We start from the raw sequence: 15398 nt of genomic DNA on the forward strand, positions 1-15398 counted from the left end.
GCTGTCCTGGAACTCACTTTGTAGACCAGGCTGACCTCGAACTCAGAAATCCGCCTGCCTCTGCCTCCTGAGTGCTGGGATTAAAGGCGTGCGCCACCACGTCTTTATAGTTTTATATGGAGTTTATATATATAGTTTTATATGGAGTAAAAATTGGCTATATTTTTAGTTGCCAACATAAACAATCTGATTTTATGTATGTTATATAGTTACATCATAAATGGTGCTTGTGAATGAAGTCTCTTTTTATTGTGCCCCCCCCCCCCTTTATTGAGGCCATTTCTCATTCTGACTCCCTCTGCCCATGTCTCAAGGTGCAGAGATCACAAGGGGGAACCTCCATGTCTGGTTTGTTGTTATTGTTTTAAAGCAAGTTTTATCAAACACATTGTGTGTTGCTTGTATACTTTAAAGATTTGTGTATTAAGCTATTTTATTTAGATTTTGTAATTATAGTATATGGTCATTTGAAATGGTTTTATATAAAATCTTTATACTAATTAGGTTTTTTTGTTTTTTGTTTTTTTCTTTGTTTTTGTTTTTTTGAGACAGGGTTTCTCTGTGTAGCCCTAGCTGTCCTGGAACTCACTCTGTAGACTAGGCTGGCCTCAAACTCAGAAATCCGCCTGCCTCTGCCTCCCAAGTGCTGGGATTAATGTATTATGCCATATAAGTTTTTTTTTATAACTGGGTATTTATGCTAACTGAATTATTTATGCTGGAAATACTATTGCTTGGTAGATAAATTCTATATAGTAAATGCTAGGCTAAGTTTGAAGGTTAGGACTGTAATTGTTATTTAATCTCTTTTTTTTTTTTTTAAAGACAGGTCAATTTCCTTACTACTAAATGAAAGATGTTTTTCTATACTGGGGTTGTCATTCATGCAACGATTTAAAACTTGAGTCAGTTTTGAAATTATAATTTTTATTATAGAAAATTGAAAAATATAGATAGACACTTATAATCCTGCTACCATTGATAACTCCAGTAATACCTTGGCATACATGCTCCAGATATTTTTCTGTATTTTATGTATACAGCACATACATAGATAAAGCAGATTTTTCCCAACTTTAGATCTTTTGCTTCTCTTTAGAAATTCACTCCTAGCTTTTCAAATACTCAGATCTTTTATTATTATGAACTCATTCTAAATTTCATCTCTCAAAAGAGATACCATAATATCCAGAATAGCCTTTGTTCACCATCTCCTGCCTGGTAGTACTGTAGCTGCTTGATCTTCTCCAACTGATGATACCATACAGGGAGTAGAAAAGACTGACTGTGCTGTAGCCAACACTGTAGCTATATGTCCAGAGTGTACCTAGCACATGGTATGTGTGTTTGTAATAAATTCAAGTGAATGAGTGTTAAATAAGAAAATGGTATCAGAATAAACCTGTGTTAAGTGCTCTGGAATAAAAGGTAGTATATACTCTTGACCTAAGATTACTTACATTTTAGAAGAAAGGTGGGCAGTTAAGTATGTAGACTCTGGAGTAGGGAGTGCTATGGCGAGGGCAGCATTAGCCTGCTCTCACTGAGTACTCTGTTACATGGCGAAGCTATCAGCGCAGGGTTTCTAGAAGAATAACAGTATGAGCATTTTTTTTAAAGATTTATTTATTATTATATCTAAGCACACTGTAACTGTCTTCAGATGCTCCAGAAGAGGGCGTCAGACCTCATTACAGATGGTTGTGAGCTACCATGTGGTTGCTGGGATTTGAACTCAGGACCTTTGGAAGAGCAGTCGGTGCTCTTAACCACTGAGCCCCCATAGCATTTTATAACATGATTTTTATGTCAATTTCTCTACCCCATTACTTATAATGGCTTAGTAATGTGTGTATGTAGTATGTAGCTATCAGAATTTAATCATCATATTAGGCAGTTTAGAGAATTTTTCTTTTGTTCTTTTAAAAGGTACGGTCATGGCTATCTTTGTAGATCTTTCAGTCATTTCTCAGATAACTTTGACTTAGAATTGTTTTTTCTGGATCTGGAGTTTATAAACATATAGTCAAGGCTTGTGGTACATATCACCCAATTTGTGAACATTTTATTTATTTTTTTAAATAAGGATTAAGATTTGGGGGTCTAAAGATTTTCTAGTTATCATCTATCTGCAATTTTTGGTAAGTGCTTCAGTAAGCACTCTATTTTTTGCTTTACTTCTCCATAAAACAGTGTAGAGAATGTCTTCCTCAGATAAGAGGTAAGGTGAAATGCTGTGTGGAGAGTGCTCTGTGCAGAGCCTGGGGCACAGTGCTAGATCATTTCTCACCATTTACTGGGGTTTGCCTCTGTGTTTTCTTTTTGATGTCTTGCTGTTTGTGTTGCGTTTCTTTTACTTTTTCCCATGAGAAGAGGAAAAGGGCTTCTATTTCAGGTCCTTTTTTGAGAGTCTTGCTTTAGAGCCCAGACTAACTTACAATTCTTCATCTTTTGTCAGTCTCCCAGACACTTGAAGTACAATTGTGTGCTACCACGCCAGGTCCAAAAGGATATTATTGTAAAGTCTCGGTCTTTCCTGAAGAAAAGTAATGATCACTTTTAAGAGACACAGCAGGAAAAAAGGCTGACAAAAATGTGGCATGACAGAAAGGGAGAAAAAGGTTGAGAGGAATGAGCACTCTTGTGGAGAGTAGGTGAAAGGAAGTGAGCTGCGCTCGGTCAGTGGGAGTGGCCAACTGCTTCCGCAGTCTCTGTGTCCTATAGCTGAGTTGCCTCTTCCTCCACCCTGCCGCTGCTAGGCAACATTGTTTTTAAGCTCATTTGATAGGTAAAATATTGTTTGATGGCTTATTTTGTCTTTGGCTCAACTGTGTGTACTATAATAATTAATAGACTGACAGGAAAATGTGACACAATGAACTTCAATTTAGATTTTATGTAACTAAATACTTCATATGGTGTAACACACACTATTTCCATGTTTTATCTTTATTACAAGTCATATGAAATATATCCTGTGTGTGTGTGTGTGTGTGTGTGTGTTGTACATGGTCTTGCACATATTAAGTGTTAGATACCATTTAACTATATTTCCACCAATAACTCACTACCAGATTTTTTTTGTTTTTGTTTTTTAGTATAATCTTTGACCCAGAATATTACTGTATTTTAAGATTTTTGTCTCATTTTTATTTCTAATGATAAAAAATGTAATAACATTCTCAGAAATTAAGGAGAAGTTTTTAAATTTAGATCAAATACCTTAAGACACATGTATATTGACACTGGTCCTAGCAACTAACTTATTTTTAATTATTGTGGCCAGAAACAGCAGATGAAAATGGTAAAACCCAGAGAGCTGATGATTTTGTCTTGAAGAAAATAAAGAAGAAAAAGAAAAAGAAACATCGAGAAGACATGAGAGGAAGACGCCTTAAAATGTACAATAAGGAAGTACAAACCGTCTGTGCTGGCCTGACCCGCATCAGCAAAGAAATTCTCACCCAAGGACAGCTAAATAGCACTTCAGGAGTTAATAAGGAGTCCTTCAGGTATTTGAAGGATGAACAGCTGTGCAGATTAAATTTGGGCATGCAAGAATATCGGGTGCCCCAGGGAGTACAGACGCCTTTTACAACGCACCAAGAACATTCTATTCGCAGAAATTTCTTAAAAACAGGTACTAAATTTAGCAACTTTATTCATGAAGAACACCAGTCCAATGGGGGTGCTCTTGTCCTTCATGCCTACATGGACGAACTCTCATTTTTGTCTCCAATGGAGATGGAGAGATTTTCTGAGGAGTTTCTTGCTTTGACATTCAGTGAAAATGAGAAAAACGCTGCCTACTATGCGTTAGCAATAGTGCATGGAGCGGCCGCTTATCTCCCCGACTTCCTGGACTACTTTGCTTTTAATTTTCCCAACACTCCAGTGAAAATGGAAATTTTGGGCAAGAAAGATATTGAAACAACCACCATTTCAAATTTTCATACTCAGGTAAGGTAAAATTATTGTTCAATTGGATAGTAAATACAGTTTCTCAACAGTATTAACTTCATTGTATTGCACAACACACCTGCACACATTATAAAAATTCCTAATAATAAAAGTACTTCAAACTGTCTTTTCTTTAAATTGTAATTTCTAAATGGTGAGATCTTTGGTGTGGAACTTTTACTTGCTTGAAGAAATGCTTTATACAGCGTATGAGTTTACGGAAATAAGCTTAAAAGTGAATCCAGGCTAGTGTAGAGTATATGATTTAGACATTGTAGCCTTAGGGTAACATTAGTGAAGACTCTGATACTAGAATAGAAAACAGAAGGTGTTGGCTTATTTACCAGGTTTTGCTTAAGTTCTTTCTGTAACTTGTTGGCAGTCTGTCCCAGAAATACATTCCATTGGTGTGATTTGTGACTGGAGAGACCGCCATTGCCTCTGCTCCTTCTGCCTGTGCACTGTTGTAGGTAAAGACATTTTCTGATTGAAGCCTTGCTTGGGCAGTTAGGCTTAAGTCAGCAGGGAAATGTTCCTTTCTAACCAGTTTTTAGCCCTTTAGTTCCTTTCAATGGAATTATTGTAGAGCATTAAAAAGAACAATAAGGAATCTGAAGGTTTTTCAACAGTTTTGTTTTTGTTTCTTTGCTTTTCTCAGATTGTAAGTATAAAGGGGAGCACTAGGTTTATACTGTAGATATCGCGGTTCAAGTTTAGTGGAGACTATTTCACTATTTAAAGATTTATATAATCTGCTTTTTCAGGTTTTATAGTGATTTACTGCCATTCTTTTCCCTTAAAAAATTTTTTTTTGAGGTAAATAAAGTTACACAATCCGACTCTCAGCTGCTTCTGTTACAGTGGGTTCAAGCCGCTTATACTCACCTGAACCCTCTTCTAACTTGGATTTTTTAGTTAATCTTCCCATCCTTGCCTCCAATGAGGGGAGTATCCAATTCAGATTTATGGGCTTCAGAATTTCTCTAATTGAAGTTCTCTCTGCAGTAGAGAGAGCAGGAGCAGCTAATCTGGAGAGGTCGCAAGATGAGTCTGCCCAAGATGTTGGAACTCCATGTGCAATAAAGGGCTTCGTCTTGGATTTTGGCCTTGTTACTGCAATCAGGTACCAAAGTACTGACTTTTGTAGTAGATTTTCCTTTCTTTTTCTTTTTTAAAGGAGTTTTTCCCTTTGAAAGTTAAAGAATCCTACTTTGATAAATACTGAAAAAGAGACAAGAAAACAGCTCTCAATTTAGTCTATAGTTAATGAAGGTACTGCTGAGAGCGGGATTTACTTTTTTAGATTAGAGAAATTAAATAAATTTTCTATTCTGACAGATCAGCAAGCGTATCTAAGAAATGAGTCAGAAATCTGGGGGAGATAAGGTTTTGTAAAGGTGACTTTTTAAACTTTCGCTTTAGTTTATAGATCGAGTTTGTATGTCAACTCGTATGTCAACAGACAATACTCCGACTAAATAAGACATCTCAAAATAGTATTCCCTGCTGATTTTTGTCTTCCAATTAATTTTTAAAAATGGAGCTGATATTTAAATGACTGTACCAACAACTTACCTTGAGATTTACTTTGTGGTTTATAAAATAAGTACCCTTAAGGAATATGTTAGATTATTATGGAATTAGATTTTACTGCTTTAGCCATGTAAGAGGATTGAAGACTGGATCTTGGGATTGTGCTCCAGTAACTTAAGTTTTCATTAGCCCTTGAACCTTGGAATTTGCATTTGTAAAATCTTTGATGAATGTGGAGATGGAAGCGAACACATTAGTTCATATTTGTTTATGGCTTGTATTTGAAACAACCAGGAGGTAGGTAAGCAGTTTTTCTCTGCTGACCATTGAAGACACTGTTCATTTGTTACCCAGTCAGTAAGTAGAAGAGTCAGGATAGAATCCGAGGCCGCCCGTGGCGAACCGGGCACTCCTGAAAGGCTGGGGCTGAAAGGAATTAGACTGCGAAATGGAAGGAGGCTAAGACAACGTGTCTGATCAAAGCCTGCAAGTTTAGTAAGATTCTGAGCTTATAAAGAGTGGGGAGGCCCCTCCTCCACCACTCCGTTCTTGGTGCCTGTTGCCAGCCTGTAGGTCTTCTGCAGGATGCTGTCTCTGGAAAATCTCAAGGGTCTCAGCAGGTAGTGATGATGTTTTGGAGGAGAGCAGTGGCAGTGTAGGACAATAGAACCTGCTAAGCCAAGTCTGAAGGTTCCACCCCAGGTGGTCCGTGCTTAGTGGCAACAAGGTCTGAATCAGTCTGCTTCAAGGCTGGAGGAGGCAACAGACTACTTAATGTGACCGACCATTGGGAAAGAGATTGCTGCTTCTGTTTGTCTAACATTGTGGTTATGAAGCTAAAATTGTATTTCAGTGTAAAGTAGGAGGAGCTTTGTTTTTAATATTTTTAAAACAAACATGCTTAGATGCTGGGAATTAAGTGAACACATTGGGTATTTTGGAAATCTGTGTTCTGTAGTCTTATGAACTTCTATAAAGTCAAGCTAAAAATTACAGGCTTTAAAAATTTTTTTTGTTCATAGTTTAAACATGTAGTCATAACAATTGTTCATGACTGTATTTCAAGATAGGTGTCAGCTACTGGACACTCAGTTCTTTTTTTTTTTTGGACACTCAGTTCTTAAGAGGACTAACCGATGAATTTAGCCTAGTAGAGAGGTGAGTAAAGTGGCAGTTATAAAACAGTTTAAGAAGAATAGAGGTGCACACAGGGAAAACCCTATTATTGAGGGAGCATAATTTGGTGATTAGATGGCATTTTAAAGCATGTTATGCTTAAGGAGGCTCTTAAAAGCAGATCAGTACTTAACTTGGTATGTTAGTTAGGGTTTTACTGCTATGAACAGACACCATGACCAAGGCAAGTCTTATAATGGACAACATTTAATTGGGGTTGACTTACAGGTTCAGAGGTTCAGTCCAGTATCATCTAAAGCAGGAACATGGCAGCATCCAGGCAGGCATGGTGCAGGAGGAACTGAGAGTACTACATCTTCATCTAAAGGCTGCTAGCAGAATACTGATTTCCAGGCAGCTGGATGAGGGTCTTAAAGCACCCCCACTACACAGTGACACATGTACTCCAACAGGGCCACACCTCCTAATAGTGCCACTCCCTGGGCTGAGCACTAGCAAACCATCATGCTTGGTATGGTCATTGTTAAACAAATGAATTTTAACCTGTGCAAATATACAGTCTTGAGAGTGGGCCACATATAGGGAGCTGTGAATAGCTCCGTGAAGCAAAGGGTTGTTAAGAGTGGCTTGAGTGAGAGAAGAGGGAGAGAGAATAAGGCTGAGGGGTGGGTAGTTGTGGGAGTGAAAAGTACTATATCATATGCTAAAACACTTTTTCTAAAGGTGATGGACATTTTTTGTAGGGGGATAATAACAAATTATACTTATAAAGATTAAATGGTAAGGTAGAGAATGAAAATGTGGGAGAAAATAAATTTGTAAACAAACAAACAAAAAAACTGGATTAGGTTACTATAGTAATTAGATCAGAAAAGTTCCCCCTAGGCTATGCAAACTTTATATGCCCTGGTACAGGGGAATGCCAGGACCAAGAAGTGGGAGTGGGTGAGTAGGGGAGCAGGGCTGGGGGAGGGTATAGGGAATTTTTGGGATAGCATTTGAAATGTAAATAAAGAAAATATCTAATAAAGGAAAAAAAAGTTCCATGTTCAAACTGATAACAGTTTTGGAGAAAAGAATGAGATTTGAGAAATTATTAACTGGAGGCTAACTGGGTTTAGTGAAAGAGAGCCAGTTTTAAGATACGACTTAAAATTGGAGTTGGCAATAAGGAAGGTTAATACAAAAGCTGGGGGTGCTGTAGTATTTGAGATCTTTTGGCTTACTTCTAACTCCTACTCTATCTTTAGTGCTAGAGATTGAAACCAGGACTTTGTGTGTACTGGACAGGTAGGTGCTCTTCTGTGGAGCTAGCAGGTCCTGGCTGTTGGAGATATTTTGAATTGGAGGTGTATTTTTTTAAAGACTTATTATTATATTTAAGTATACTGATTTATTATATTTAAGTACACTGTAGTTGTCTTCAGACACTCTAGAAGAGGGAGTCAGATCTCATTACGGATGGTTGTGAGCCACCATGTGGTTGCTGGGATTTGAACTCAGAACCTTTGGGAGAGCCGTCAGTACTCTTAACCACTGAACCATCTCTCCAGCCCCCAGGAGGTGTGTATTTGAGCTTATTTTAAAAAAGATTTCTTAGTAACTGAATATGTGGGTCGAAGGTTGGAAAAGGCAGGTTTTGGGTTAATTAACATGGACGCAAACCAGAGATGATGGTAGAATTGAGAAGAGGTGAAGATAGAGGTGTCATGTACATGCTTGTAAGTGTGAGAATTTGGGAAGAGACACAAAAAGGAAGGCAGATGAGGATATGTTTCCTAGATTTTAATAGTAATGAGATGATAAAAATATAATATAGCCAGCAGACGGGATGGCTCAGTGATTAAAAACAGTTGCTGTTCAGTCAGGAGACATGAAGTTTGGATCCTATCACCCATTTAACTAGCTGGGGGTCTTGCAAACACTTGTAACTCCAGCTCATCCATCTGATGTCCTACAGCCTTTGTGGACACACACATGCATGCATATCACACATGTGCAGATACACTCACAGACACATGCTTGCAGACAGAAGCCCAGCATGGCTGTCATCTGAGAGGCTCCACTCAGCAGCTCACTCAGACAGATACAGACATCCACAGCCAAACATTGGATGGAGCTTGGAGAGTCTTATGGAAGAGTTGGGGGAAGGATTGAGGGCCCCAAAGGGGATAGGAACTCTACTGAAAGACTAACAGAGTCAATTAACCTGGACCCTTGGGGGCTCTGAGAGACTGAACCACCAACCAAAGAGCATACATGGGCTAGACCTAGGCAACCTGCACAATGTAGCAGATATGCAACTGTCTTCATATGGCTCCTGACCAACTGGAGTGGGAGCTATTCCTAAAGCTGTAGTCTCTGAGGAATCCATTCCCCCTAATTCGGCTCTTTTGTCTGGCCTCAGTGAGAGAAGTAGTCCTAGCTCTGCATGGACTTGGTGTGCCAAGGTTGGGGAATATCCAAGGGGATCCTCCTGTTTTTCAGAGAAGAGGAGGGTCCTGAGGGGAGGGACTGTGTATGGAAGTCTGGGAGGAGATATAGTGATCGAGATGTAAAGTGAATAAATTAAAAAAAAATACACAGCATATGATGGATCAAGTAAGATAAAGATGGAAAAGTGTTAGGCTTGCAAGTTAGGAATTTAATTGGAAACACCATCAAGACTAGTGCTTTGCAAAATGCTGGGATAATGGTGGTGGTGGCGGATCTTAAGTATTGTAAATTGTAGCTTTTCTTTAGAACCTTGCTATCAAAATGTGCTTGAGAGTTTTTGGCAGCACCACAGTGTGTGCTAGAAATGTATGCTCTTGCTTTTACTCAGATCTTTCAGATCAGAATCTGGATGTTTGCAGGCTCCTGAGATGATTATTTATTATGCACATGATGATTCACTGCTTTAGAATTTTGTCCTCTAGCAAGAGAAGGCTGTCAATATGAAAAGCACATTCCAGGCAGGGTTTACCCGATGAATGGTAAGGATAGTAGGTTAAACAGGTGGGCATAAATAGTTAAGTAGGTTAAAGCTCTCCCAAGGTGGTTTGGGAACTCCAGCATTCCAGATTGCCACAATCACAGAATTCTTATCAGTCAATGAGCCTTTTAGAATCTTTAACCTAACCTCAGGCACCTCTTTTTTCTCCCCTGGGAACTTCAGCTCATGAAGTAAACTGTTGGATTGTTTCAGAGTTTCTATTAATTTTATAATTTTTAGTTACTATATTGGGTCAAGCTAGGGTCCATGTATAGGCTGTTTTTTTTCTTTGTTTTTAATTTTTTTAAAAGATTTTATTTTATTTATATGAGTACACAGTAACTGTCTTCAGACACACCAAAATTGGGCATGGGACCCTGTTACAGATGATTGTGAGCCACCATGTGGTTGCTGGGAATTGAACTCAGGACCTCTGGAAGAGCAGTCAGTTTTCTTAACTGCTGAGCCATCCCTCCCCCCCTTTAAACATTTTATAATCATTGAGTATTTTAAAGCTTCAGGAGGTAAGTTCATTGTGTCAGTTGGAACACCATGCTGATCCTTGTTTGCTTACTTAACTCCTGGGGACTGAAGAACAGCTTTGCGAATTTGAATTTCTAAAAGAATGCATTTATTAAGACAATAAGATGTTTTTATAATTCTGTAAGAGTATTCATTTCTAATTTTTAATTGGTCATTGGATAAGTCCCTGTCTTGGCCAAAAATGTTTGAATGTTTGTCTAATATTTAGGTCAGTTAATGGAGAAATTTCTATGTTCACATGGAAATGCCTTTTTTTCTTAAAATTTTTATCTGCATACATTTTGGGAATCACTATGATTTGTGATTTTTTTTTTTTTTGTTTTTTTTTGTTTTTTTTTGGTTGTAGTTTGTTTTTTTTCCGAGACAGGGTTTCTCTGTGTAGCCCTGGCTGTCCTGGAACTCACTCTGTAGACCAGGCTGGCCTCCAACTCAGAAATCCACCTGCCTCTGCCTCCCAAGTGCTGGGATTAAAGGTGTGCGCCACCACTGCTCGGCTGTTATCTTTTTAATTAGGTATAAATTATAGCTATAGTATTGGATATCTGAAAACTCTTGTAATATTTTAGGCTGAGTTGTTACAATTCTGTAGTAAAGTCTTAGGTCCTTAGTGCCCTATGTTATTGTAGACCTGTGGTAAAAGAGGAACTGATAAAAGCTCAAATCTTTTTAAGGATCACAGACTTTAGGGAAGAGGAAGTCATCTCTAAGTCCTTGTATCCCTTGTATCCTACTAGGTGACAGTATTTTGGTCATAATACTTTGTTACCTTCTCAAGATTAAATAATTACAGATTCTTAACAAGGAATTGTTTTGTCCTTTCTCTGAGTGGTAGGAAAGTCTAGGGCTTGGGGCTTAAAAAATTATAATGTACATATAATGTACAACTGAGAATCTTATTATATCTTAATATGTATTGGACTTTGCCTGAACATGTGTTGTGCACCATGCCTGGTGTCTTCAGAGGCCAGAAGATGGTATCAGAAGCCCTGAAACTGGAACTATAGTTGGTTTGCACTGCCATGTGGGTGCTGGGAATGGATCCTAGGTCTTTTGAAAGAGCAGCCAGTGCTCTTAGCCTCTGAGCTGCCTCTCCATCCTCATAGAGCCTGCATTTCTATCATTCCTAGGCAATGTTGATGACTCTAGAAGGCCATAGGTCTCATAAAGTTTATAGATGACTTCACATGAAAACAGTATCAAACTGTCAATATAGTAATGTTAAAATGAGGATTGTTTTAAACATCACTGAGATGGAAGGGTATGCACGAAGAAGGATGATGGATGTATAAGTGCTGTAGGGCAAATGTTCATATTTTAAGTTCTGTTTTTTTTTTCCCCCCAAAGAATTTCTGTACTTAGGATTGGAAGTTTCACTAAGGGACATACTTAAAAAATTGTATTAAGACATGTTTTCCATCTGACCTGAGTAAGGGCATACATAAAAAACTTTATTTGGGTAGCAAATGTTACTTTTATAATAGAAATATTCTAAAAAAATAACATTGTGTAGGATTGGACTATCCAACTTTAACGTCTTGTTTTAGAGAATAAAAAATTATTTGCCTATCATGTGTTAGGATAAGGCTTATTAGCTCTCCAACCTTTGATTAATATATTGACATTTTTGGTAATATTGACAGTTGTGCTGAAGAGTGGAATTAGTAGAATAGTATGTAATTGGGAAATAGCTAAACCCTTGAGGAACGCTAAGCATTAGTCCATTGTATAAAAGGGAAAAACAAATACTTGAAGTTGCCGCCTTTAGAAAATAGAACTGAATACATAGCAGGTTTGATTATCTTGTGTAGTTCTTGGTACAGCTTGTAGTAAACTCACTTTGACCCACTCAGTGCTTTTTCATGAGATGTTTTAAAGAATGTTTTCCACTCATAGGTCACATGGTTAGGAAGATTGCTGGCTTGCTTTTTTTTTCCTTTCTGTGTTTTAAACAATCAGCTTAAATAGGCTTTTTTCCTGAGTACAAGTTCTATGGAACAATCAATCTGCCATATACAGGGTTTTCAGTATGATGATACATTTCAAGCTTGGTGGTGTTCTGAGTATTAACGGGTGGTTTTAGAAGTTATGTATTGGATACACAGTGGGACTTATCTAATTCTCAGAAATGTATAGGATTAATGCAATGTTGAGTTTGTAACCTAAAGAACCACATGTATGTTGACATAGAACAGTGTGTACAGATAGGCTGTTGGTTAACATTTGGTGGCTATCACAAACTGAGCGTCAATAGTTCGTTCCCTAGTGTTCTCTCTTGATCTTACTAAGGCAGGGCTTTCTCTGTCGCCATTGTCGTCTGCACTCCCGGCAGCTTTGCTTTGTTCTTCTGCTCTCTTTGCTTACCTCTTGTAATAATGCTGATAGGTTTCTTCTCCACCCACTGTGCTGTAATATACTTTAGAAAATGAGAGAATTCAGCTTGTTTATTGCTTTCATCGAAAATACATGTCATTATCTCAGATTTTTTTTGTAGCTTCCTATTCATTATATCTGGAGTAAGTCTGAGAGACGTGCTCCAAATGACTGAATTCTTGCAATCGGGAATTTTAAGAGGCATTGTTTTACATCACATGCTATCTATCCCTACTATAATTCTTTTCATTTGATATGTAGGTACAATCTTAGATTTTCATAACATTGTAAACTGAGACATAATCTTGTCTAATATCTATATATTACAAAATTATTTTATAAACCCCCTTTGAGGTTGATAATCATTTGGGACTGTCTCTTTATAAGGTTTTATGAAAACTTGGAAGCATTGCTTAGCAAAGTTAGCTTATTTGCCTAGCACCTATTCTTCAAGACTGAAAATTTAGTGTTCTCCCTCTCCCTCTCTCCTCCCCCCCCATCTCCTTCTTCCTCTCCCTACCCCCTCTGTGTTTGCATACATGTGTGTATAGGCCAGAAGTCAACCCACATATCTTGCTCAGTTATTCTTCATCTACTTTTTTTGAGGCAAGATATCTCACTGAACCTAGGAGCTCACTAATTTAGCTACACTGGCCAGCCAATAAGCTCTAAGGATTCACCTGTTTCCTCCTTCCCAACACTGGATTTATAGGGTTTATGGGGATCTGAAGTCCAGTACTCACACTTGTGTAGCAAACACTTTATGGACTGAGTCATCTTCCCACTCCCTCACGCCTTGGTCTTAGAGAAGATACTCCATTAACTACTACTTTGCCTATTTGTGTTCTAGATTCTGACCATCAGCCTACTTCTTTTTTATTTATTCTTTTGAGCCAGGGTCTTATGCTTTCCAGTCTGGCCTCTAACTTGCTATGTAGAGGGTTGGACTTCTAACCCTCCTGTCTACTTTTTGAATGTTAGAACTGCAGGCAGGGTCACCAGGCCTAGTGTAGGCAGTGCTGAGCGTTGAGCATAGGCCTTCATGCATGCTAGACAAGCACTCTATTAACTCACCATTATCACGAGCCCCTGTTGTTTTAACATATACATAAAAGAAGCTTTAACATTTTAACCATTAAAGACTGTGATTCTGTGGAATTAATTACATTCAGAACATTATATAATCACCATCACTGTTCATTTCCAGAGATTTTTTTTCAGCATCATAACAGAAGCTACCCATTTGCTTAGGATTTCAGTAATAATAAGCCATCCCTACTTTTCAAACCTTTGCCTCTTCCATTTTAAATGAAAAGGGGAGAGATTATATACATGAATTGCTGCTTTGTATATGTCCTTTAAAAGACTAGTTTTTCTTTCTTTTTAATTCTAAAGCAAATCTTTGTCTTGAATTTATCATTTATAATTTTTAGCAGTTACATACTTTACTATGATGTATATTTTGAGAGACTCCAGTTATATTTGGGTTCTAGTACCAGACAGGCTAGCAACCTTGATCTACTGTGGAAGGAGAGGGAGATGGATGTGGGTGTTCACAGTACACTTTTCATGGATATTTTTAACCTGGTAGATAGCCAAATGTCTATTGCCTTAGAAATGGATTATAATGGTAGTTATACTCATGAGTTACTTTTGTCTGACTCATGTCTAGTTTATGTCCTCATGATTATCACTCTGGGTCTAGGAGCCTGACCTTGTATTTTCTTTAGCCACTCGGCGGGTGGAGGGGAAGCCTCTGGTAATCTCTGTTTCTATAGACAGAAGGTCTGCATTTGATATATCACCTTAATTTAAATAGGAAACATGCTCAGAGGTTTACTACAGATTCTGGTTAGTCCACTTGCCCCACATCATGTTAGGCAAGAAAGAAGCAGAGAATCTACCACAGCATGTACATAAAATGTTGTGTTCTACTGTGGTGGTTTGAATATGCTTGGCCCATGGGAAGTGGCACTATTAAGGAGGTGTGGCCTTGTTGGAGGACGTATGTCATTGTATAGGGCTCGTCATGCTTAAGCTCCTCCCAGTGTGGAAGAGACCTTCTTCCTGGCTTGCCTATACAGGAGGAGGAGAGTATCTCCCGGTTGCCTTTGGATCAGGATGTACTCTTGACTCTTCAAGCTCCATGACTGCTTGCACACTGCCTTGCTTCCCACCATGGTGATAATGGACTGAACCTCTGAAACTGTAAGCCAGCCCCTTATAAGAGTTGCCTTGGTTATAGTTTCTCTTCACAGCAATGAAACCCAAAGTAAGACAACTACTATATCTCATGGATTATTCTTTAGGATCCTAGTTTTGGTTCAACAATGTCATATGAGAATTATGCTGATGAACAAAACTAGATAATTCATTGTTACCCTTTGTATTGAGGGTATTGGATATTGGATATTAAAATTCTCTTGTTCTTGGGCATTTGCTGTTTTATAATATTGTCGTGTTGTAATTATTGATGTAAATGTCTATCCACGTGTATATCCTGATATTTCTACTTTTTTTTCCTCTAAAAATTTACAACTGTTATCAGGATTCAATGGCTCAAATAAGACCTCACATGTAGGAAGTGTTTGCACTATGGTGCTATTTGGTTGGTGGTTCAGATTGGTCTGGAATTCTAGATTAGGTAATCTTCAATTTGTAAAAGTATTGTCCCAATGTCTTTTAAACTTAAAAGTTTCTGTTGAAGAATCCAATGTTGTCATTTCCGATCCTTTTTGGGTGCCTTTCTCCCTACCACTTCCTCTATCTTTGGACATTTTCTTTTTCTTTTTCTTTTTGAGACAGGGTTTCTCTGTGTAGCCCTGGCTGTCCTGGAACTCACTCTGTAGACCAGGCTGGCCTCGAACTCAGAAATCCGCCT

At 38.1% G+C, this 15398-nt stretch overlaps 1 protein-coding gene across 2 annotated transcripts in view; it reads left to right on the forward strand.

The window, feature by feature from the left end:
- Rsbn1 (round spermatid basic protein 1) overlaps positions 1-15398 on the forward strand; it is a 51765-nt gene that overhangs the window by 10999 nt on the left and 25368 nt on the right. For both annotated transcript variants that reach the window (XM_021195622.2, XM_021195621.1), the window contains exon 2: positions 3287-3960. In XM_021195622.2, the coding sequence (XP_021051281.1) occupies positions 3287-3960 (674 nt within the window). The remainder of the gene's footprint in view (positions 1-3286; positions 3961-15398) is intronic.

The sequence above is a fragment of the Mus pahari genome, chromosome 4 (genome assembly GCF_900095145.1).
Source record: "Mus pahari chromosome 4, PAHARI_EIJ_v1.1, whole genome shotgun sequence".
Lineage (NCBI taxonomy): Eukaryota > Metazoa > Chordata > Mammalia > Rodentia > Muridae > Mus > Mus pahari.